This window comes from Lepisosteus platostomus, chromosome 12 (assembly GCF_059453375.1).
Source record: "Lepisosteus platostomus isolate fLepPlt1 chromosome 12, fLepPlt1.hap1, whole genome shotgun sequence".
Classification (NCBI taxonomy): Eukaryota; Metazoa; Chordata; class Actinopteri; order Semionotiformes; family Lepisosteidae; genus Lepisosteus; species Lepisosteus platostomus.
In genome coordinates, this window is record NC_142622.1 from 22,306,819 (window position 1) to 22,332,832 (window position 26,014).

At 42.6% G+C, this 26,014-nt stretch overlaps 1 protein-coding gene across 2 annotated transcripts in view; it reads left to right on the plus strand.

Annotated features, from left to right (window-relative positions):
* Positions 1 to 509: 509 nt before the first annotated feature.
* Positions 510 to 26,014, plus strand: part of nbeal2 (neurobeachin-like 2) — a 95,861-nt gene continuing 70,356 nt past the window's right edge. For both annotated transcript variants that reach the window (XM_088601389.1, XM_088601391.1), the window contains exon 1: positions 510 to 1,088. In XM_088601389.1, the coding sequence (XP_088457515.1) occupies positions 1,038 to 1,088 (51 nt within the window). In that variant the 5' untranslated portion in view covers positions 510 to 1,037. The remainder of the gene's footprint in view (positions 1,089 to 26,014) is intronic.

Below are 26,014 nucleotides of genomic sequence, written 5' to 3' on the forward strand. Positions count from 1 at the left end.
GTTGCCATGTGACATTAATTACTGACAGTTTGGGGGAAATAAATGACCCATTCTTTTATTCTAGACAACAATTAACGATTTTGTGAAATGGAACTCTATTGTGAGATCCATCTAAAGCCAAGTGGATAACCGGAATTGTATTGTGCTACACGTTTACAAATATTTTGCAGTTGAGACGATTAGATGAAAAAAAGATTTGATTAGCAGTACATTTGTGTTATGGACGTTATCTCTTAAAATGATACTGAACTATATTTCCACGTTAACTTCATTGCGTCGTTTGGAACAGTTAGGTGTATTCCACAATAGGAAACGTCAGTCAAACTGTACTTTCTTGCGGACTTCCTCGTTTTGCCCGACCTTCAGGGATTTGATATTCTGTACTACAGTTTAAATTCAAGACTTTGCATCGCAATTCAGCGCACACATCCGTTAAATTGGGAACTGGACATGAGAAGGATATCGGTCTCAAAAAGGCACCTATGACTTTAAGAAGGTTACCTGCCGGCTGTGGTTACGCACCCCACTAGGAGGCCAGCGAGCCAGGGTTTCTTTACAGTTGTTATAGAGAATCAGTAAGATTGCACGAAAAACGCACATTAACGTCCACATGAACAGTCGTGCTGTGGTGCAGAAAGTGGGTGGGTGACAAAAAAGACGGGCTCCAGGAAACCTGTTAGCTTCCAGCTCATCAACAGCAAAGAGTCCTGGGTGCAAGGAAATCCACGCTTGCTATGCAGCGTCTGTTTTCACGATCTCTCTTCCTGCTTAACACGCAGTGGAAACTCTAATAACAATAAGGAACGTGATGCGCTTCTGATGTTGCCGGATTTTATTTTAAACCAGAGCAGGTTTTAACTTTGGAGGAAGTCATGGGTCGGCGGCGATGCAGAAGAAAATGATTCAGGATTAAAGAGCGCTCCTTTTCTCTCTCCTCCTTTCTTTTTAAACAATAAACAAGATAAATGCATGTTTTAACACTGTGAAGACTCCAATCGCTGACCTAGCACGAGCGAAGAGCCCCAGAGCCCCAGAGAATGGCTTCGAAGGAGAGGTTGTACGAGCTGTGGATGTTGTACTTCACCAAGGTGAGCGCATTGCCCACAGACACCTGTGGATTTGGCAGGTTTTCTTTCAACCATTTCCCCTCTTCCTAAACCGATTACACGGTCGCACATGAAAGCGACTGGCTCTGAGTTCATATATCTCAAGTACAGGAGAGATCTGCGGTGTTTTTCGTTTGGGAACGCTCGGCTGTTGTCGAATATTAAAAGTGTTTTGTTTAAAAAGTCTTTCTTTACACTTTTATGACTTTGGATTCACGTGTAACGACTGTGAGATTCCCAGGAGTATGTTTTTTTGTATTCTAGAGCGAGTGGTGCTTTGGTAATTAGAAGCATTTCCGTACTGTTACGGCGTCTATTTGTTGTTTCTGCACGGTTGTGATGTTTTGGATGTGTTTCAATGTGGGCTGTTGTAACCGTCTTGGTGAGCTTTGTTGGGGGACGACAGCTCCAGTCGGTATCTGGCAGCTTTGTGTACTCATTACATGATCAAGGAAAAGTACAAACACATTCAATCCCTTACCTCTACAACAGGACTGACCTGTTGTAGGGATGAAAAACAAAAACAGAGCAATAATATGAGCTTGGCCCTTGCACTGTGCAAACAGCAATATGCCTGCAATATTGCTAATTCTAGTTTACTATTTAGAATAGATTTTCATGCGTTTTCGTCACCACAGAGAAACTACAGGTATGGCCCTGTGTACTTTCTATTTGTAAAAATATTACCAAGTATAGGAGTACATGTTAAGTGGAATCTCATTGTCAGGAATGTACTATAGTAAACGCATTTCTAGTTAGATAAGTATGCGCTGGGTTGTTTTAAAATATTAGCTTGAAGCACAGTGCAAGATACTACAGCTCTGCCGGCCCGCTGAGCCAGCAGTGACTTGTATCTTCGGTATTCAAAAAAACTTTGACCGAGTTACGCGTAACTGAGCTGACATTTACTTCGCAAGTGTGCCAGGAAGCAGAGGCTTGGCGGAGGTAGCACTATTTTGCGTTTATTTAACTTCGTCCTCGATATGTCAACACGTGAAACGTCGGTTTACTCTGCTGAGCAGGAGTGCGTTTGGGAGAGATCAAGTGTGTGCGTGTAACCCATACATGTGAACAGATCGGCAGTGGGTGCATCTCCAGCACTTAATCTTAGAATTAAAAAAAAAACAATGAACACGATAAAAAAAAACCAGCCTGCACCTTCATCACTTTTTTTTATTGTCGCCTCTACTTTCATTATTGATCGTTATACTTATTACAATTATTTTTATAAATCATATTTGGTAAACGATTGAAAATTTGTGCAGGAACGCAAAACACATTAGCTCCTAGGTATTTGTATTTGCACAGCGGTGAAGTTGGGCTACAAGCAGCTGGCTGTGTGGCTTGTTGGGTGGCAGCTTCACTGTCGTCCTCCGGTGCTATATTATCGGTTTTGCAATCACTGGATTCTGTATTATATTGCAGTCCTTAACTGAGGTTAAGCCTGCAGGTTAAGGCTAGTTATTAAATCGGGGTACTACTTTTCGCACTCAACCTGCAGGTAGAGTTCGGAAGTAATTTAGTAACCCTCTGCCTCGCTCGGCTTTCTTCGGAGACGTTCGGCTGTTGAGTGGGGAGGAGGGTCGGGATTGGTGGTTTCCTTGGAAACCAGGAACAGCTGGTTGGGCTCACTGCGACGTGAGGTCATTAAGTGTACCAAGTTTGTTATTAATCCGCCCGTCAGCCTCAGAGATCAAACGAAATAACTTGAAATAACAATGAGAACCTTTGGGAGCTGCTTCACTATTGAGTGTGTTGAATTGAGATAACATTGCGACAGTCTTTCAGTTAGGATGCAGAAGTTTTAAATCTCCTTTTGAAAAATCAAACATTAAAAACCGTACATCATGTGGTCTAGGCCTAATCTCTTTACAGAACTGCACCAAAAGTGTTGTAGCTCACAGTGGTTCCCAGCCCTGGATATAGGGAGTCCACTATCTGCTGGTTTGCATTCCAACTGAGTTCAAAATAACCTTAATTAGCTTTGGTTTTTAATTGAGATTGGTTGTTTAAATTTTTGGATAATATTTGCATCTTTTGACCTGAGTTAACTCTTCTTAAACCTTTCTGGCAGCATACAGACCTTTACGTAGCCTCTCCTAAACTTGCTTACCATTGTTTCTGAATGAGGTGATCAATTGATGATGTTCAGACAGGTGGGAATGACAATGCAGCAGACATTCCCACAGTGAAAGCCTAGTGCTACCACAGAGATCCCATTGGTTACATTTCAGACAACACACCTGAAAGGGGGCAATTCTGAAACTCAGAAATTGTGACAGGGTTGATACTACCTATAAACCCAATTTAACTGTTTAGGATCCGAAAGCAAATTTACACCTATGACCCTAATAGACAACTGTAACCAATAAGCCTGTGCAAGTACCTCTCTGTAACTTTCCCTCTCAGCAAAATTGTTCAGAAGACGGTCGGGTGAGGGGGGTTGCAGCCTGCGGATTTACAATTTGGGATTTCAATATTTAGTTATACCTTACAGTGTAAAATATGGTTTCCCTACGCATTTTGCTGTAGAAGCCTAACAGTGAGGCAGTTGCATTCCTGTAGAGCATGGCTGTGCATGAAGGGTTCTGTTCTTTCCTGGGTGCAGATGAGGAGAGCTCTAGACAGAAGAGTATGCTGCAATAGCCCTCTCTGTGGAGGACTGGGTTATTCCAGCGTAGTTTATGTCACAGGCAGGGATATTGGGTTAAACTGTTGTCTTTGCTTGGTTAGCACAGTGCATGGCTTTTCATTACACCATGCGGTACCTCTCTAGGTGAAATGAAAGGAGGAACACAGGCTACAGCCTTCTCTGGTAAAAATTCCCCACTGTCCCCACCCCAAGCCACAGTGATGCAGCTGCACACAGGCACTGATAGAGTTATTAAATACTGCAAAAGAGCTGACAGACCTGCTCTCCCAATGAGGCATCTAACATGTCCCAGCATGATTCTAACTGACTACCGCTGTGCCTTCAGTCCTCCTATCCTCCAGCTGTGTACTGTATGTGTGTAGGCGATCAACCTGGAGACGAAATGTGAGACAGTGTCCCTACAAAGATGATAACCCCACACAGACAGCATGGGGAAATCCCTATTGTGGACATTTCAATTGGTCTATATTTAAAAAGTCATTTTGTTTTCGAACCAAAAGGGCTGACATATTTATTCTGGCCTGATGACACTTTTTGGGAGGGTCCAATTTGAGTGGAGCAGTGAATTTAAATAGAATGAGGGTCAATAGGAAGTCCCTGCAAATCGAGGAATGCAAAAGGTTGTGTATGTGAATGGAGAAGGGCTTTTTTAAAAGGAAGCAGACTGGCAAAACAAATCTTTCTGGCACCTAATTTTCTGCTTTTTGTGAGTATTTACATGCACAGTTGGATGGGTTGTGGGTTCAATATCCTGCTGCCGATCTGCTGTTGAGTAAGCAGCTATATAAATGGGGGTCATCAGTGTCCTGCCGAGAGGGTAGAAAGCTACCTGTGTGCCCAGTTCAAATGCCTGGATTGCAAAGGTGAGAGCTCGCTCTCTTCTTGGTTCTGTTACCATCAGGCTTGAAAAGTTAATTCTGCAGGAAGAAAAGGAGGAAGAGGCCACTGCTTCTGTTTCTGCTGAATTGGTGTATTAGTTTCATTTCCAAGCAAGGTCCAGCAAGCTAGGAGACCAGAAGTACAACAGGTTTTGAAGTGAGACCGGGAGGGAAGGAGTGGGGCAGTGATTGAAGATTCACCTACATGCAAAACCATTTTAATCAAATGATGAACTCAATGGATTGCACGGTTTGAAATGACCACCTTCATTTTATATACTGACTTTCATGAAAGAGCATCTCAAGGCACTCTCATTAAAACAAAAGCAGCCTTAATTGGATGAACACCGTATGGTATTCTCTGGAATTATTTTAAAAACTAATCAAATGTTCCAGCATAAAAAGCCTTCATCATGACAGGCGCTTGACCACTTTTTAATAATAAATATATCTAGGAGTACATTGTGTTGTGTCCAGTTGATCCTGTTCTGATATTGTTGTTCTCTGGACAGAGCCCTCTTCAACTGTGTTCTGTTCTTCTCTTTGGACTAAAACAAACAGGATGGAGAGATGTGAATAAACTCAAGCGCTAAATTAAACCAAATTGAAAGTCAGAGCAAATGTGAGTTTTAAGACCAGACGTGAAAGTGGTGACTATCTTGCAAGGTTTGCTAAGGGCTACCACATCATTCCTCAGACCTGGACCACCTGAACAGAAAGCGTAGTTTTCCCAGGGTCTCTCAGGGTTCACAGCCTCAGACTGGGAAACGAAAGCAAGCCAGAGTCTGAAAAGAGTACATGACTTGTAAGTGTGTGGGGAGTCAACACTTCACTGATGGAGGCAGGAGCCAAAACTGTTCATGCCCTTACGCCTATAGCCAAACCGCTAATACAGAGGGCAGTGAATGCACCAACCCTGCTTGAGTCAGCCATTCCTTACTCTTGCTTCTGAGCCCTGCCCATGTAATTGAATAGAATAATAGCTGCATGTTACCCTACTAGGCAGTCCTGTGTGCAGTAGTGGGTGGAGTGGTGGCTCTGTGGCTAAGGATCTGCGCCTGTGGCTGGAAGGTTGCCGGTTCAAATCCCTCGGAAAAACAACCAAGGAAAAGCAGTTACAGAGATACCTGAATACATCATCTCAACAGTGCGGTCACACCCATGTACATTTCCCATTTTAAATGCATATAAATTTGGAGACATACATTTAAAGGCCTTTAAACAAAAGGCGTAAGAAGGTATAGATCGAATAATACAACAAGTACCCTCTAGAGGTATAATGTCTTTTTAAGACGATGCTGTCATCATGGATTATCGGGGTGGCTCTGTGGCTAAAGATCTGCGCCTGTGGCTGGAAGGTTGCCGATTCAAATCCCGCAGCTGGCAGAGGAATCCTACTCCGTTGGGCTCCTGAGCAAGGCCATTAACCCCAGCTGCTCCAGGGGTGCCGTATAAATGGCTGACTCTGCGCTCTGACCCTAAGATTCTCTCTATGTCCGTGTGTCTCATGGTGAGCAAGCTGAGGTATGCGAAAAGACAAATTCCTAATGCAAGAACTTGTATAGGGTTAATAAAGTGATCTTATCTAATGTTTTTGTATTTGATGCAGTATGAGTCTGAGGGGAGGAGGCGCCTGAGGGTGTCACAATTTGGACTATAAAATGTTTAACGCAACTTTCTGAAACAGTGTGTGGAAGATCGTGGTGCCTGATTGGACTGTTAGTGTGAGCTTCTTGGTTTGGGTTTGACGCTTTATCCAGCAGGCTTCTGCTGAGGATGTTAGTCATAGGCTGTGAGCTCATTACTGCGTCTGTCATTCAGCACCCTCTGTCACCCAGATTTCCTCAGGGTGCAGTGATGAAGGATGTCCTGTGTTCTGCTTTAACACGGTTTGCTATGAATACTGCCAAGCTCAGAGTGAAGTGAATAGATTTATAGTTTTTTGTGTGTATAAATAAACATCTGCACTGTATTTTTTATTTTACTAGTATGATATTGTGGGCTTGGGACCTGGCAATACTAGTGATATGGTGCCATTACCTGAACTCCCCTTCAAGTAGCTCTATCAAGATACAGGTTATACCAGTGGTGGTCATGTCTCATCTTGCCAAATCGCAGGCGTATTCTATTTCCAGAGGTGATGTAAAAGGTGACACTAGCGATTGTTCTTGGTATTATGTGGTGAAGACTTCCAGGAATTCGGATTCTTTCCTTGGTAAATGGTGTCTGTACTGTCCTGTGGGCTGATCTAGCCCTGGAGTCAACATCAACCACTTGATCAATTTTAATTTTCCAGGTTGCCTTCCCAAGACAAAGTGGCTTCTCAAAGCAACTGTCAATGAATCGTGCTACATTGTGTATGGAGACCTTGGCAGTATTTGCTAACCTTTGAAACGAGCACTGGGCCATCTAGTTAGAACCTCAACAAACCATTTATCCACTTGCCCTTTCATTTGTACTGCTGCATAATTTAAGGGTGATTGAATCCAGTGACTCAGGAGGGAATGGTTGTGGTCGTAGACTTTTTTTAGGCGATTAAAATATTGTAAGTGAACTGGAATGAAAAGCAGCTGTTGTGTAGTGCAGGGTCTCCCCTGCAGACCCTGATTTCCCAGGAGCTCCTGTGTACTGTAGCTGAGCAGTGATTGGTCTGAGAGCTGTGCTGGGCTGCACAGCCTTGTGGTCGGGGAGCCCAGCATGCAATGCTGACAAACTGGTTTGGGCCTAACAGGTCCCCACACCCTTTACACACCCTGCAGGGAAACGCAATAGCGAGGACTTGGTGTCTTAGCGTGACATCATCATGCGTGTCAATCAACTGCACAGCCAGAGGGGGTCATGTTTGTAAAGTGTTTTCTGTATGTGTAGACATCAATTTCGCTGCTCGAAGTTAGCTATGTCATCCTAGTGAGACCTAGTAAGGGTGAAACAAGGTGTGCAAAAATAGTATGAGAAGTTGTAAGATGGTTGTGTCTCCCACGAGTCATGAAAGGAATTCATATTCATAACATCACTTTATCAGCCCTATATTCCTTATCAGCCCTATATAATTTCTTGCATTAGGAATTTGTCTGTTCGCATACCCCAGCTTGGTCTCCATGAGACACAGACACACAGATGGGGAGAGAGAAGCTTGGGGTCAGAGCGCAGGGTCAGCCATTGTACAGCACCCCTGGAACAGTTGGGGTTAAGGGCCTTGTTCAAGGGCCCAACGGAGTATGATTCCTCTGCCGGCTGCGGGATTTGAATCGGCAACCTTCCAGCCCCAGGCGCAGATCCTTAGCCACAGAGCCACCCCGGTAATCTATGATGACAGCATCCTCTTAAAAAGACATTATACCTCTGGAGGGTACTTGTTGTATTATTCGATCTATACCTTCTTACACCCTTTGTTTAAAGGTCTTTAAATGTATGTATACAAATTTATATGCATTTAAAATGGGAAATGTACATGGGTTTGACTGCACTGTTGACATGATGTATTCAGGCAGCTCAACCTATTTTCCTAGGTTGTTTTTTTGCAGCTTGCTTTGCAGTTCACTCTGTACAATGCTGTAGGCTACCTTAGCAATAAGGGCAATGTGTAAAGATGGATTTGTACATTAGTTTGTGTATGAGAGAGAGAGTTTGTCGTGTCCTTAGGCAGGTTAGGGGACGCTTAGCACCTGGTAGCCAGTTTATTGTGAATATTTCTGCAGTGAGAGTCTAGCCTTGCCCTGATGAACTAGTTTTGTTCCCCCTCCCCTCTAATTATGACCACAGATCAGCAAGCACTGTCTTTAATATCTGCTCAAGACAGCAGCAGTGTTTATGCCCATGAAAACCACTTCCTGCTTCTCTTGTTTTCTTTTTTGTAGCAGTGCAATCAAAAATAAAGTAACCCACTTCCTGTGAGGGCCTTAGTTGTACTCTCCAGTAGAGGGCAAAGCTCGGAAGACCGTTAATTCTTTGCTTTTATTACTGTTAATATGATATTCCTTTCATTCAGCCCAAAAATGTGGGTTCAGAATGGAAACAAATTTATAACTCAGAAATTCATAAGAAAAGAATCATGGTTTTAAAAAGGTGGGGAAAAAACTTTCGGGGAGCTAATTAAGAATTTTTTTAAATTGTCAGTGAACGGCTATACCAAGATGACACCAATGCCTTTGTCGGGGGGGGGTGGGTGTAATGTCTCTTACAAATGGAATTTTATCATGGGGACAGTTTCAAGGTTTGGCCATTATTATTGCACTAAAGACAGACAGCCTGTTGTGTCGCACACTGACATTACTGTGCAGGCACGTGAACTGACTGGTATTCCAGTTAAAAGTCTGCTCTCTTTGACCTGACCACTGTCTGTTCAGTTGTTAGTTTTTCACTCTCTTACAATTCTGCTCAACCCGCATTCTTTACATTTCAACTTAAATTGTGTTTCATTTGGGTTCTCAGTTTTTTTAGACCGTTATACTATGAAGTATTCATATCGCTAAGGAAAGTGTCATAATCAAACACAATGTGAGTGCAGGTGTGTTTTATTGGTAAATATATGAAAGATGTTTTCACCCCTATTGAAGCACATGTCTAGTCACATGTCGGTGATGTTTGTTTATTGTAACAAATGACTACAGTTTATGGGAACCTGATCCTACATATGAAGAAGTAAATGCTGATGTTCCCTGTTCCAGGACTTGCTGTGCACTGTTGTGCTGTACCGGTAAATCAAGACTGAGCACTGTCACTTGTACTCTCAGGTTGAGACACAAAGCAGTGGAAATGCTGTGTAATGTTTTGAACTGCTCTCAGATATGAATGTCTCATGTTTTTCGAGCAAGAGGGGCAGTGAGTTTTAGTTTCCTGGTGAGCGCAGGCAGGTGGAAACGCTGAGCTGGTTGTCGTGAGTTGGCGTCACCACGGTTACAGGGGTTGCAGTCGCAGGGCTCAGTATTAGGGCTGTTGTTATAAAGTGATGATATTTGTTTCACTGTGAGTCAAACCTCTGACAGACCTGTTCAGTTACCCGGCTGTCCTCGTTATTATTGATAAAATGAGCAAGAAAGCGGCAAGTTCTAAGTGATGTCAACAGCCACATCTCTAACTGGAAGCTTGGTAGATTACTGTATTCATAACCGAGAAGAGGCTGTCTGTAATGTTTCAGTAGTAAGTCCCCAAACCCCAAAACCAATGTATTTACCATTCTTAGTATCGCCCCATATTTGTGCGGTTTTCTACCACTTGTAACATGTGGCTGAAGAAAGATGGTGGGGGATTGTGGGACTGTAGTACGAGCTGCCGAGCCATGTTGTTGAAGCTGACACCCTGACTTCTTTCAAGAAATGCCTGGATGAGATCGAGGGGCTGTTAACTTCTAAATGCGCTGTATAGGTGTAATGACCTCTTCTGATTTGTAAGCTTTCTCATACTCAAAACTACATCAGCATTTATTTCATACATGAGCGGTTTACTCTGGGTTTCAGAGTAGGGTGTGAACAGGACATTCTCAGTGCACTGCAGGAGTCTCAAGTCTTATCCTGGCCCAAGTCACACACATCCTAGAGATGTGAGGCTGGTATGTGTGGGATTATCTTCAGAACAGAGCCTAACAGAGCTGCTTAGTCTGGCTCCTATACCATCGCATAATGTACAATAATATAAAGTATGTATGGTTAAAAGACATAGGTAACCCTTATATGATAATTAAAGTACTAATGCATTGGCTTTAAGTTAATGAAAATAACATTAATGAACTTACAAACTTATAGTAATCAGCTAAAATAAACAATATGAAATGCTCCTCTGCTCCGGTGGATGTGTACATTTTCTCTCTCTGCCTCTGTGATTATCCCGCTGCCCTGTAATGAAAAGGGCAGTAACACTCTCTGTTTGCCTATAAAGTGGGCTCCAGCCTGTTATTCGCCACACAGCCAACACAGAGCCCGAAGTTTTCATTACAATTTAAAACAAGACCGTGTAGAGATGTAGATGCTGGGTAGAGCGTACTTGGGCAGGGGCAGGGAGAGGCTCACTCACGAGGTACATTCGTCTCGCAATCTTGGTCTGTTGCATCTCTAATTTGAAAGTTGTGCCGAACAGCATTTGACTCATTGCTCTTCTTCCTTACAAGACCCTATCAGCCAGGCCCAATCGTGAATAAGTGCATTTGCGAATGTTAAATTTACAGATGTTGAGACTCTATTGTATAGTATTTTGGTACAAGGAGTTATTGTGACTTAAAGCTGAATGCAAATGTTTGGTACACAAAATTGTTTAATTGACTAATTAGAGTGCTGTTGTGCCAAAATCCTGCAATAGAACGAATGAGAAGGTAGAAACACAGGGTTTTCTTTTATACTCCCTATATGTTCTCACTGTCAGGTGGTGACAGAGTTAAACTAGAGAGAACTGACCCTTGCTTCTCCCAGGTTGGAAATGCATTCACTGTAGAAAATCTCTCACATTCAAACTTGCAGTCTATAATCTGTTTGTTTGGTTTTGTCAGAAGACGGATTTCTTCGGAGGAGAAAATGGGATTTCTCGCCTGTTCATGCCACATCATTCAAGCCCATTTCAGTTTTGAATGGAGCTTATTTGGCAGCTTGTCTGTTACAGATGGTGATATCACTTGTTTGAAAACTAGGTGCATTAAATTCGCCTAAAGTGGGAGGTCCAGCCTTTTGGCGCAGGGGAATTCTCTGCTGATGCTGGACGAGCAAATGAGAGGCTGTGATTAAATGTAAGTAAGGGCCGTCCTGCTCTTGTTGTACTGCCCCCACCCCCACATCCCTCCGCTCCCTGTGTTTACTCTGCAGCATGGAGCTGTGGTTACTCAGCTTGTGTGACAGGTTTAAACCGTGAGAGCTGCACAGGTAAACCACACAAACCAGGAAACAGGGCCATCTGACATCAACCACTCACAAAAGCCTTGCGCCCTTGTCACAAAAGCAGCCTTGTGCAAGTCTTCTGACCACTTTACTGGCACCTGTTGCACGTATCCAGGATCGCTGCTGTTATTCAACAATTACAGCCTGTACATCGAAAGAGATGCACATCTGCACAGAGAGCCAAACATAACTTAAAAACATTTACTTAATATTATATAGTATAATGCCTTTAATTCTCATTCTGCCCCCCTTTTGTCTTTGTGAGCTAAATGTGGCTTCATATTGCCACCTTATATCACACCTCCATGTTTCTCTTAGAACCCCAGTAGTTTTCTTTTCTCTTTATTTATGCCTTTTGATCTCTGGCTATAAGGAAGAGAGAGGTGTCTGGGCATTTCCCAAGTTTTTTTGGTAGTCGGAGGTGATAAGTGCAGTTTAGGGACAGGCCAGAGTCAGTGCTGTAATGTACGCATATTGTTGTATCACTTTCCAGGGTTGTGGACAGACTTCTAGCTTCTCATCAAGCAGATTTACAGGATCTACACATCCCAAGTGACTAGATCAGGGTCAACAACAGTCTTTGAAGAATGGGTTTTAACTCACACCTTTCAGTGAGCAACTGATTAAGACTTAAAACGGCAGGCAGTTAATCTCCCATCCAAATAATTTGCCCAGTTAGATAGCAAAGAACAGAGCTGGAATAAAAAGCAGATAATTGTATAGCTCTGAAGGACTGGGGCTCCCCATCCATGGTCTAGATCAATGTTTCTTTATCCTGATTGTGGGGGAGCCCTGTGTCCTCCAGATGTTGCTCTAGCTAAGTTCTTAATCATTGTCTAATTAATTTCAATTTTCCATTTGAGACCTATTTTTACATTTGTTTTTAGCTCTTAAAAACTTGAATGGTGGTTCATAATTGTCATCAACCCTGTACTATTTAGTGGTTTTCAAAACTGTTCTTAGGCAGGTGTGTCAGCCGAAATGTGACCGATTAGACTTAAGTAGAAAGAAAAACACTCACAGTGAGGGAGTATCTGATAGTGCTGTTCACAGTTGTGTCTGTTCATCATCAGTTCATCACCTGTTTTGGTCTGAAGAAAGGGAGTACATTTCCTATCACTTCAGTTGAAGAGATGGTACATAGTATACTCAGACTGTTGAAAATAATGTAATGTAACCAGGGTGTTTTTGAAACCAAGGTTTAAGTGCAAAAAAAGTAAACCAGCAGGTAGATCAATTACCAGCTGTAGTTAAGTCCCAAGTGGAACAAAAAAAACAGGGTTACCCAGGGCCAGGATTGGAAAGCAGTGCTCTAGATTCTGCCCTGAAGCCTCCACACCCACTGAGCCCTGTGTGTGAGGGCTGCATCAGCTTTTCTAAACATGCTATATCATTTTCAACAGTTTTCCACTGCGACATCTTTATGATTGACTGACAGTGGAGGCGTAAATGTAGTTTTCCCTTATGTCCTTTAACATCCTTTTAAATTTCAAATCCTTTACATATGTATATGTATTGGTATTTTAAAATAGTGGTCTGAGCATCCTTGGAAATGTAACTTGAGATGTGGGTAAAGAGAGGAGGGTGATTTTTTACTACCATCTGTATTTTAATTGTCACGCTACCAGCAACTGCATCATTTCCTGATCAGATCAGTTCCCCACTGCCAGTAACATGACACACACACACCTATTCGCTGACTTCGAGATTGGAAAAGTTCTTGCAGTAAGCAGCCTCTCTGCACTGCTTCCTCCTACTGATCATGGAGAGCACATGAACAGCAAGGGTGTTTATTAAAAGGCGTTGTTAATTAGCTGTTCCCTTTGGGCTTTTCTGTCTTGGAGATTAATGGACTGACAGTCACTGTATGGCAGTTTCAGCTATGTCAGGTTTCTGATGTCTTGTACACAGGCCAGCACCAGGTGCTTCAGTGACTCATGCCTCAGACTTATTTTGAGTAAGTGTGTATAGGCAGACATTTATTTTTATGTAAATAAATATCTGTGTTTTGGACAGGAAACTGCACCTCATTAAGCCTGATCAAACTCAATTTTTTTCCCATCACTTGGGAGAGACAGTGTAAGGCGCAGGGCTGAAAGTCCGCCGCCCTTCTTCCTGCTTTGCACATGGAGGAGATTTGTCAGCTTTGTACAGCAGGTTTATAAATGAGTGCTCTTCCTGTGCTGTTGCGGGTGTGCACAGCCCGATGAACAGTGGTGTTGATTTGGCAGTGTGACGAGTGGAGAGGACATGTTAAATCCTGCCAACCGGGGTTTTCTCCAGTCCTCCAGGGCCCCTCTGTAAAACAGGTGTCACCCAGCACAAGAAAGTCCCGAAAACTCCCAGTGCTGCACCCAGATTCTGCTGTAGGATATGCTGTGACATTATGATGCATGTGGACCTGCCATATACTGTACACTGCTGATTTCTTTCTTCTTCAGTCAATTTTTCAGGCAAATCTGAGGGCATCCATTTAGGTTCATGCTGAGCCATGTCAACTCGCACGCCGTTGTTCCCAGCACCCCTCTCACACAGCCCTGCAGCCCAATATGCAGCTGTGCCCTGAAGAGAAGCTGTGATGGCTCAGTTAGTCAGCGGAGGAGCACACTGCAGCATTCAACTTGCTGAAAAAACTTGTCAAACGTAGAATAAACCTACAGTCAAGGTGGAAAAGAAAGGCATAGCCAACTGTCTCACTTCCTAAGTTTTTCTGATAATTCTAATCTTTAATAAATAAAAAAAACAAGAACTGCCCTACGGGTAATTTGCGGCTTTTGCTGTCTAGCTCATCTAGCAGCTGGCTCCTGCAGTGACTAAGACAATGTATTTATTTCCCAAGGGTCCATATATTCATTTTCTAGCAGCTTTATCCAATACTGGGCCAGAGGAGAGCCGGGGCCTATCCCGGCAAGGAACAGATGCGTGGCTGGTTACAGGACGCATGTCCATCACGGGACACACATGGACACAAGTCTGCACACACTCACAACTGGACCAGTTTTTACATACTGCAAGTCATTAACAGCACAGCAAACTCATTTGGTTCCAGGGTTCACTTGGTGGGTATTTAGTGTGAAGCAATTTGGATAATAGGAAGAAGGTTCTGGTCTCATTGAGAGCCTGCAGCCCCACATCACTAAAACATGAGTGCTCACTCCTCTGTCCCATGACTTATTTAGAACAGTAAAGTAGTGCAGTATCAATCCTTGTTCTTCTGCCTATTAATCCATCAGCCAAAGCAAGCAAGTGGCTAGCTTGACTTATGGGATTTCCTCAGAGACGGCAGGTACCCCATCTTGCTGACTCAGTTAAGAATGGGTTGATCTAAGTCTGTGCTATAGGCAGGCCAGCGGAGAATTAAAATGCATTTGAACCATTTGAGAGCAGTGTCAGAAACTCCATACACAGTCTCGAGCCTAACATGGCTCTCGACAATCTTAACAATTTTCACCCATCAACTTACCCTTTCTTGCAAAAATTCTAGAGTGTGCTGTCACACTTCAGTTACATAACCACCTCATGACAAACAACCTTTTCAAACCCCTCTAATCTGGCTTCCGTCAACTTCACAGCACAGAAACTGCCCTGGTCAAAGTCACTTACGATCTTCTAATAGCTTCTAAATTCTGGTTCTCTCTATTCTCATCCTTCTTGATCTCAGTGCTGCTTTTGACACTGTTGACCATAACATGTTACTTTCTCATCTTGAGACTGTGTTTGGAGTTTCTGACACTGCTCTCAAATGGTTCAAATCTTACCTCACTTATCGCTGTCACTTTGTCTCTCTTAATGGGTACAGGTCTGAAATGAGTCTTGTTAAGTCTGGTGTTCCTCAGGGCTCAATACTGGGCCCCTTGCTCTTCAGCATTTACATGTTTCCACTTGGTCAGCTTTTAAGATCTCATGGCCTCAGCTTTCATTTCTACGCTGACGATACTCAAATATACATCCATACCAAACCTGACACTGATGTGGCTGTCTCTATTCTATCTAACTGCATCTCTGACATAAAAATTTGGATGACTCAAAACTTCCTTCATCTTAACTGCGACAAGACTGAAGTCATGATTATTGACACCCCCCATCAACTTCGTAAAGCCAGTCCTGTAACCCTATCTGTAGATGGTTCTGTACTTGAGCTTCAATCTAAATTGAAAAACCTTGGGGTTATATTCGATTCTGTCTTAACATTCGACCCACATGTGCAGCATACTGTCAAAACATATTTTTTTCATCTCAGAAATATCGCTACACTACGCCCTATGCTATCACTAACTGTGGCTGAAAAGCTGATCAATACATTTGTGTTCTCTCGAATTGACTATTGTAATGCTCTACTTGCTGGGGTATCTAAATCTACTTTGAACAAACTGCAGTATGTCCAAAATTCAGCAGCCAGAATCCTGACCAGGTGCAAATGATCACATTACTCCTATCCTGGAGTCCTTGCACTGGCTTCCGGTCAAATTTGTGTAGACTTTAAAATCCTCATGCTCGCCTATAAGGCTCTGCATGGCTTGGCACCTCAGTACCTGTTTGAACTATTATTGCCCTACTCCCCACCTCGCAACCTTCGCTCTTCTAATTCTGTTCTCCTTACTGTCCCCCCAAGCCTGTCTACATTGTATGGGTGACGGGCCCTTCTCCTGTTATGTCCCCAAGCTCTAGAACTCTCTCCCCAAGGATATCAGAGAGTCACCTTCTCTAAACTCCTTCAAATCCAGACTCAAAACCCTCTAGAAAAGCCTTTACTTAACTGGTTCCATTCTTCACCCCTCTGCTTTTCTTAGTACCACCATACACAGTCTCCTCTGTGTATTGTAATTTGTGTTTTATCTTGTGTATTCTTTTTAATTTATTGTTGTTGTCATTCTGTAAAGCACTTTAAGAAGCCACCTTTAAAGGCGCTAAATAAATAAAGTTTATTATTATTATTATTATTATTATTATTATTATTATTATTTCATGGTGCAGAGCAGGTTGGCCCACTGTCGCAGTAATGTTGGTTTGAACTTATAGTTTAATTTGAAGAATTCTTCATTGAAGCAGGATGCATTAAAATGCCACACACATCAATCAGGTATCATATCGGACCTGTCTCCGGATCTAGTGTGGCTTCTGAAGGTTTAAGTATTTTCTGTGATACACTCTGTGAGGGGTGTGATGAACACGTAACATCAGGGACAGCGGATAGTCTCAACCCATTATTATGCTTTCCCCATTGAGTCACAGCTCAGTGTGACTACCATATCTGCAGTAACTATTTGTTTGATCAGCAGTGATTAACAAATACTGTTGAAATCTTTGTTGACCAAGCACATTATCGCTGGGTTTCCTGTCAGGCACTAGAGTGATCCGGTAGTTTGTCCTAGACTTGGGAGTTAAGCAGCTGATGTCAACCCATTCTCTCCAGTTCACAGAGAGAGGAGGGGACTTATAGCAGGAGAGTAGTACTGTGTATAAATTAGGGGCAATTATTGAAGAGGAGGCTTGAAAGTGATAAGCAGTCATTCTGGAAACAGGTAATTGCCTGCTGCTGGTAATTAGCCCAGGATTCGTTAGCTGCGTAATTATAGGTTGTTTTGCGGTTCAAGGGAGCCACAGCAGAATCGGATGTTCTCACCCACGCAGCTACTCTTAGGAGTACAGATTCTGCAGAGTCTCTCACTGTAGCTGGATAGATGTTAATCGTTGGGTGTCCCCCAGCCTGTAACCCATAAGCCAGGACAAAGCGTCCAGTGAATTGAGAGAGAGAAATGAAAGTCTTGGTAGCACTCAGCTGGCTTGTTGTACTGAATGTGCTGATGTCCTAAAACTGGGTTATTTATGGTGTCTTGTGAAAGTATTCATCCTACTTGGATTTTTCCACAATTTATTATGTTGCAAACTCAAATAGAAACACATTTATATGTAATCCTTAAGGAGAATCTGCTTCAGTCATTAAAAGACCTTAGATTAGGATGAAGATTCTCATTCCAACTGGACGACGACCCCAAGCACCCAGCCAAAGTGTCACTAGGGTGTCTTCAGAACAAGAAGATGAATGTCCTTGAGTGACCCGACTAAAGCCCAGACTTGAACCTCCTGAGAATCTGTGGAAGGACTTGAAGATTGTGGATTACTGAAGCCCCCCCCCCTTCATCCAACTTGATGGAGCTTGAACCAATCACGAAAGAATAGGCAAAACATCCAGATGTGCAAAGATCCAGACATGCCCAAAAAAACCCAGTGCTCTAATTGCTGTAAAGGGTGTTTCTACAAAATATTGATTTGGGGGGCAGCGAGGTGGGGGGGTCAATACATCTGTAAACAGGATATTAGGTTTTCATACATTTTTGTTACACAATAAAAATAAAAATTATAATTGCGTTTGTCGAGTCAATTATCCATCTATCCATCCATTTTCGAACGGCTTTATCCCGTACAAGGTCGTGGGGGACCCGTAGCCTATAGCAGCAAGCAAGGGGTGCAAGGCAGGGATCGCCCTGGATGGGATGGCAGTCCATCGTGGGGCAGACACACAGGCAAAAACTCGCACCAGGGCCGCAGGAAACGCCCACACCAGGAGAGAAACCATGGGAACGTGGGAAGAACATACAAAACCCCATGCAGATCGCTCCCCAGGTCCAGAACTGAGCCCAGGGCCCCAGCACTGCGAGGCAGCAAAGTAAGTCGCTCCGCCACTGTGCTGCCCTCCTGTGCACTAATAATTTCAGCGCATTACAGAATGTGGTCCTAACACAACAATGTTCGCATTCGGTCAGGGAGGGGTGAATACTTTCTGAAGGCACATATCATTAATCGCTGTTATAGCGTTTATAGCTTTTATTGTTCCACCCTGACATGCCTGCCTGGTATGAGTTATATAGAGCAGATGCTGGCAAACAGAAGAGAGACGGAGAGACAGAAATGGAGGGGCTGACTGGCTGCAGGAATTACAGGGGAATACCAAGAGGTCCTGAGTGGGATGCTGACATGAAAATCACAGCCTGCTCAGAGCGAAATCTGTGTGCTGAATATTGGGTTCCCTCCTCTTCCTATCGCCTCCTACAGCGCTAATGTCTCGCTCGCCATCCCCCTGCCTGCTATCTGTGTGCTGTGTGGTGTGACGGAATGTTTCCTCTGTGCCTTTATTATGTGCCACCAGCGTTTCCAACACAAGCTTTAACAAATTGCAAGGTGTTTTACTCCGGGTTTCTCTGCAGCTGGTAGGCGATGACAACAGCAAATACCTCTTACCCACCTGCTGCATTGCCCAAGCTTACTGGAAAATCCCATTTCTTTTCAGGCTAAATATAAAATTGGCTTAACCTACATTTCCCGTGCTTTCAATGAGTTGTTGCCGTTTTTGGAATTTAGTTTTTTCTCTTTTGCATGTTTCGGCGGCATTCAGTGGGAACACGAGTTTACACAAAGGCCAGCACAAACAGGGTCTTGGTGAAGACATCCGTTTGTTAGTGTCAGCAGTATGAAGGAAGGGAGACAGAGAGGCCGCGTGGGGTGGGGTGCTCTCTGCAGGATTCGCCCTGATACCCAATTTCTTACAGGTGAATCAAGTAGCAGAAGCTGTCTGGGTCACTATTTCTGGTATTGCCTTTCTCCCATTTTGTAGAAATACCCCAGTGTTTCATTTCCTGTTTTTTTTTCAGATTATAAATGCAGTTATGTCTTGTAACTGATCCCTGTCTTGCGTTAAGGACCTGCTCATGAGAGCCGAGGCTATCAGGGTTGCTAACGTTTTTCTTGTTTCATTTGTGACTCTTGAATTCCGTATTTAATTTGGCTATAGTGGACCAGTGCAGATACCGTTTGGCCATAGGTTGGGCATTAAAAAATGTGGCAGAGTTTCTCCGGCAATCTTGACTTGATACCCATCAGCTCTAGCTTGGGAGTTTGTTGTAAATCTTGCCCTGCTCTTGTGTCTTTCTAAGACATCGGCACATCCACTACTTTGCCAGGAATTACTGTTTGAGCAGTAAGAGTTGCCCTTGGAACAGGAGGACTGTCCCCATGGGATCAGACCCTAGGGGCCAGATCAGGGCAATTAACATTGGAAAAACAAATTTGATTTTTATTCAAACTCTGTTGCCAACAGCTCAGGCATGAATGAAAACTTGAAACCTAACTCTAACAGCCCTGCTTATTGATTTGTGCTGTAGTTTTGAAATTGGGTTATGTATGTTTAATGGTGGCAATGAATGGCATATTTATTTGAGAGAAACCGATAGGTAGTCTTACTCAGGATCCCAGCATAGGTTCTGGGCCAGTATTTCAAAAATATTTCTCCAGGTTTTTTGTCTCTCCGTCTGAACAGCAGCCCATCATCCAGTGAACACTGATGTCTTCAACCTAATGTCTGACGTGCTGTCTGGTTTTACTTGGTTTATACACTGGGAGATCCACTCTCTCCCTGTGTTAGTGATCTCTGTAATTCCTTGTGAGAATGTGGTATATTGGCCTTCCATTCACTGGAATGATGACACACTGCACAAGGTGCTTCATTCTGACTTTTTCCAGTGTAGTTCAAGTAGGTAGCTCCATCAGCATGCATAGGCTGCAAAGGAACAAGTTAAAGGTTTATTCCATGCTGAAAAGAGAAGAAAGGAAACGCAACGTTAACCGAGACTTTGTGTTTCCTTTTTTTTCCCAGTGTATTTTGCTTCATCACGATATCTGCATTAGCAGCACGTTTGCCACAAGTCGAAGAGCTTTATTCTTTATGCAGTCTAAACAAGCCCACTCACCTTCAAGCGTAGACAAGAGCATTTCAGGAATACTGTGTACAAGATTTTGTTGCAACAAGTGCAAAGAACAATACTGAAAAATAATGTGTAACACGTCTTTTGTTTTACAAAATTGCTTAAAAGAAACTGAAAACTGTGCTGCAGTGAGTTGCTAAAATGTTCCAGTGAAATTGTGGATACAGTATTGAAGGACATTTTAAATAATACTGCCTACAGAACATAGGCAGAGGGTCTATTCCTGTGTTACTCATGGCAAATCTTCATGTCCTATGAATAATGATTTCAGCATTGATTTTAATAGTACAGGTCATAACATTTTACAGTATACTTGTGTTCATTCAATGGAATGCTAGGAAAAACATTTCACAGATGTATAACACTGTACTTGTCATAAGTTAATAAAATACCACATTACTTCCAAAAACTTACTTAATATGCTTTATTTTCAATATATTTTTAGGTTAGCATTTGTGTTTGAGCTTTTAACATTATGGCAGGGTTGATCTACTTAATACCTTGTCTCTCTTACAGCTACTGTAAGAGTTATGATTGGTATTTGCAGGCAAGTCTAATGAAGAAGGGAATTATTTTCTGCTTTTCCTTTCCCTATGCCAGTGGATCAGTGTCTCTGAAACGGTAGGTTGTGTAGGCTGAAGTAAGTAGCAGGTATTCCTGATGGAATTGGTGTGGGTTAGAAAATGGTTTATGCATGTCTTGGGTTGAGGATATTTAAACCAAGACAGTTGCTTATGGCAACCAAGAAATGACCTTTTTATAGTCAACGGTTCCTTGATGTTGTCGCATCCCAGTTTGAAATCATGGTCCGGGGAAACGGCCGTGTTTAAACGCTGCTTATGCACAGACTTGTCAAGGTGTTTCTCAAGACAACATTGTTACTGTCTACCTGTTGCTGTAGGCTGCCTAGAAGACATAACATGTACAGTACATCATGTTATCCAAGCGAACATAAAAGGGCACCTTGCAACTTACAACTGATAACCCCACTGAAGCTCAGCAGGTGTGAGCCTGGTCAGTATCTGGATGTGAGACCTCCTGGGAAAGCTAAGGCTGCTGCTGGAAGAGGTATTAGTGGGGCCAGTAGGGGGGCTCACTCTGTGGTCTGTGTGCATCCTAAAGCCCAGTGTATAGTGATGGGGACACTATACTGTAAAAAGGCGCTGTCCTTCAGATGAGACATAGTCCTGACAAGTTCTGACTCCCCATGGTCATTAAAAACCCAGAGGATTTCTCATAAAAAATTGGGGTATTAACCCCGGTGTCCTGGCCAAATTTCCCATTGGCTTTTACCAAACATGGCCTCCTAATAATCCCCATGAATTTCTTCACTCTGTTTAATCACTCTTCTCCTCCCCACTCATAGCTGGTGTGTGGTGAGTGTACTGGCTCACTTTGGGTGCCGTTGTATCACCCAGGTGGGGGCTGCACATTGGTGGTGGTGGAGGGGAGTCCCCAATACCTGTGAAGCGCTTTGAGTGGAGTGTCCAGAAAAGCGCTATACAAGTGTAAAGAATTATTATATGGGGTAGTTATCGTTATTAGTATATTGTTCTCTAACTTTTTTTTTTGTTAATAACATGCTAAATTCATGAAGGAGTAATCAAAGCAGAGACTCAATTCCAATATTAAATATTTCAGCTCTTGAGATGCATTAACCAATTCAAGCTTAGTGACATATCCTCATCAGCATCACTGTTTGGATCCTTTAATGGTTCTTTCGCCACATTGGACACATTATTGGTTATTATCCAAGATACTGTACCTTCTGTGCTGTACCATGCCGTGGTCTCATTGAATTGGCTTCATCACTCTGTTCTCCTCCCCACTGATAGCTGGTGTGTGGTGAGAGTACTGGTGCACTATGGCTGCCGTCAAATCATCCAGGTGGGGCTGCACATTGGTGGTGGTGGAGGGAAGTCCCCATTATCTGTGAAGCGCTTTGAGTAGAGTGTACAGAAAAGTGCTGTATAAGTGTAAGGAATTATTATTATTAATTAATGATACATTCAGAAGATTCTACATTCTTATGTGCAGTTTCATTTTTAACATGCTGACAAGCTGCCAACAATATCGCATTTTGTAGATCACAATCTGTACTTTTTCAGTGATCCCAAAAAAGGTCTCATGTCCCTACTCCACCAGATGTCTTGATGTCTTGCTCAGGCAGATGTCTTGAGCTTGCTTCGTTGATCCCTTAAATGGCCTTTGACACTGGCAGTGCACTGAGGAATATGTTTCTGGCTGATGTGTTCCCTGTTGGACCTGATGGAAGTCAATGTTACCTAAAGTACACAGAGGCAGAAAATCAGTAGGTAGGAAACTAACCACACTGTCATCTCCACTTGGCAAGTGTCTGTGACATTCCCCTTCACAGGTCGTAGGTCAGGCATGTGACTATCCAGTAAGGTATGGTCAAAACAGGGAGGTCTGATAGTGGCTTCATGCTCCTTCAGGACTTCATGGTGCTTTCTTCCTGAAAATTAAAATCGATTTACTTAAATCTCTTTATTAATCCATTTAAATTCTGATATCATGATTGTCACAAAGCTTTTGGAGGTTGCTCGGATTAACCACAGGCAGGTATACTGTAGCGCTTAAATGTTCAATGATAGTTTCCCATTGTAACACTTGCGGCTGGGTCACCAGAGTGTTCAAGGACTGAATTCTTCCAAAACGTTGCACCGGTGTTTTTTATTTCAAGCAGTGAAAATAGTATTCGAGGTCCGAATACCAGACAGGGTATGCCAGCCAGGGTTCAGGCACAAGAATCATGTATCACAAGAATCTCCTACAGCACGGTCATGGGTAGCTCCAGATCATCTGCAACAAATCAAAGAAAGCAATCAAAGAAATGAAAAGCACAAATCAAAGCTCTCCCTCCTCCCCTTTCACTGTGTCATTACCTTTTCTTTATACAAGGCTGGACATCACCTTTCCTTTAGTCCAGGTATGGAAACCTGCTTACCTATACAGGATCCTGGGTAATGCAGTTTCCTTAATGCCACCATTTTGTGAAAGTGCAAATGTGTTCCTTCACATATTGAGCCCCAGGTTTGACCAAATAATTAAACTCATAATCTAAGTAGTTGTCATGTATGCATATTACGATATGAACTAAAATGCCATGACCAAGGTTTATACTTACTGTATCTGTTGTCAATCTATGCCCTTCTGAGAGAATCGGAAAAATCTTACATTCTACTTACACGCTTACAACTACTTACAACTCAAGGTTAGAAGAGCCCTTTTAGGTTAGAAGAGACCTTAAATGGATTTTGGTAGGACTTTGGTAGGACTAACAACCTTAAAATCAAGCACAACCCACACCAAGTGTAGATAAATAAAAAAACTGCAGTTTCATGAACCCAAGTAATATATAACTGTAATGCATGTGGAATGTTTAAGTTATTGTTATCTACAACAGAAAGCTGCAGTTCATATTACAGAGACATTAGCAGAAATATTGCCTTGTTGAAATGTATGTGATATAGTTCTGGCTGTTGCTGTGAACTGTGTGATGCAAAGTGCAAATTTCTCATTCCTCTTTATCAGTTTTAAACTCAAGTCTTGTCATTGTCTGTATGAGTCACAGTATTCTCTGATTCTCTCCGTTACCAGATCATGGAATGGCTTTCATCACCAGTCAGATACTGTAGCTGCATTTAGAGATTCCTCCTGGAGAAACATGCATCTACTTTATCAACTGAATGCAAAATGAGTTGGGCGACAGGGAGTTTTGTTCAGGCAGGGTTTTCTGAGGTGGAAATATATCTTACCCTTTGTGATAGAATGTTCTTTCCATGAAGAAAGCTTTTCTCATACAGAAGTTAAAGGATCTGAAGATGTTTAGTCTAAGGAAGAAAAGAGAGATACAGAGAACTTTTTAAAAAACGTTAAAATAAAAAGCCTTGATAGAGTGACCACACCAGGGCATGTACTACTGTTTCTGGATTAACACAGCAGTAGCTGGTGTCTTGGCCTTTGGTACTACTGATGAACCTACAGAAACCTGATGTACACCAAGAGTAGGCATGTAAATATTTGACCAATGCATTTTGACCAATTCCACTATCATCTAGTTTGAGGTACTCATGTTATTCTGGCATTCTGGTTATCCTGACCCAGTTGCTTCTCTTGCACTCTTCCTGATTCTCAGTGTGAGGAGCACAATCTTGGGATGTTTGTATTGAAACATTCTGTTGGCCTAATTGCAGAGCTGAAACCACAAGGTACAATGATGTGTAACTCATAGATCATAAAGACATGCAACCAGTGCAAAATAACAGGAAAATGTTGTAACAGTTCATCTGTATCTCTGCGTCTCTCTCTGTGTAGTAACAGCACATCTGTACAGTTCAGAGCAAACAGGCGCGAGTTCATATTTGCTCTGAGCGGAACGATTCAGATCGTTAACGCAGCAGAAACAGCCACCTTCCTCTCTCTGTTGGAAATAATTACATAGCCTCCTTAGACATGCGTATGCTGATTGGAAGCTGTCTGTTCACAATTTCAATATAAAAAGTGTTCCTGAAAATTCTCTCGATCTGAATGCACTTGAGCATTAACAAAACAAAGCTGACCCTGACTAACTCAGACACATCGTCAAGATAAAATCAGTACAGCAATATCCAACTTATTATTGAGAACAGTAGGTTCCAGATTTGTGGAAGAGATTTTCCATCTACCTGGGTTTCAATATAGAAGAAATGTCTCAGGTTAAAACTCTTTAATCTCTCTTATCGTTATCTTCTGTAAGTTACAGTAATAGACGCTGAGCTATATCTGGCTTCAAATGTTATTGATTCCATAAAGACTTCTAACACAAACATATTGAAAACTCAGAATGGGACTATTATCATGTGATGGATCCTGATAGATAGCACTTCCAGTGATTTCACCTAGCTGTGAAGGTGTTTGAACTGTTGTAAGTAAAACAGCACTTAGACACAACATTCAGATACGAAATAGAACATAGCCGAAGGCCAATCTGAAACGCTCAAACGCCAGAGTTGCTGCCAGTTAACACGTATGTGCTATAGAGGTTTGCTGGCCAAAAAGAGAAAGAACCGAGGAAGAGGAGGAGTTAGAGGGACACAGTGAGCGGGTGAATTGGGAGCCTGATCCAAAGAAATTAACAGATTATCTAGAGCAGTGGATTTGGGGTTCCTACTCAGGGGCATGTTGTACTGACAGATTCGACACCTCCATTTGGGGAATATCAGGAAGATCAGGGGTGTCTAATCCTGCTCCTGGAGGGATGCTATGTCTTTAAGGAGACCTAGAAAACCCACAGACACTCTGGCCTTCCAGGACCAAGATTGGACACCCTTGATCTACATATTCCCCAAATGGAGGTGTCCAGCCTGTCAGTACAACATGTCCCTGCGTGGGAACCCCAAATCCAACCCAACCAACCTTCCCAAAACACCTCAAACCCAACACTAAATAAATATTGACAGTAGTGTCCTTCTCATAGCTGACCACAGGTCAGGTATCAGGTAGAGTGAAACTGTTATCATTGTCATAATGTCATTGTTCTACAGTATGTGGAATGTATATGAAGTGTGTACCGTATGAATCTGCTTTGTTAAGGAGCAGCCTGTAGAAGCATCATGATGCTGTCTAGCCTGGGTACGTTTACTTCCCAGTGATTTCTACGGAAAAAATGTGAAAAAAATATCCCCGCAAAGATAGTCTTCTGACATACAGTGTGTTGTAATAAATGACATTTCTATAAATTGTACTCCTACAAATG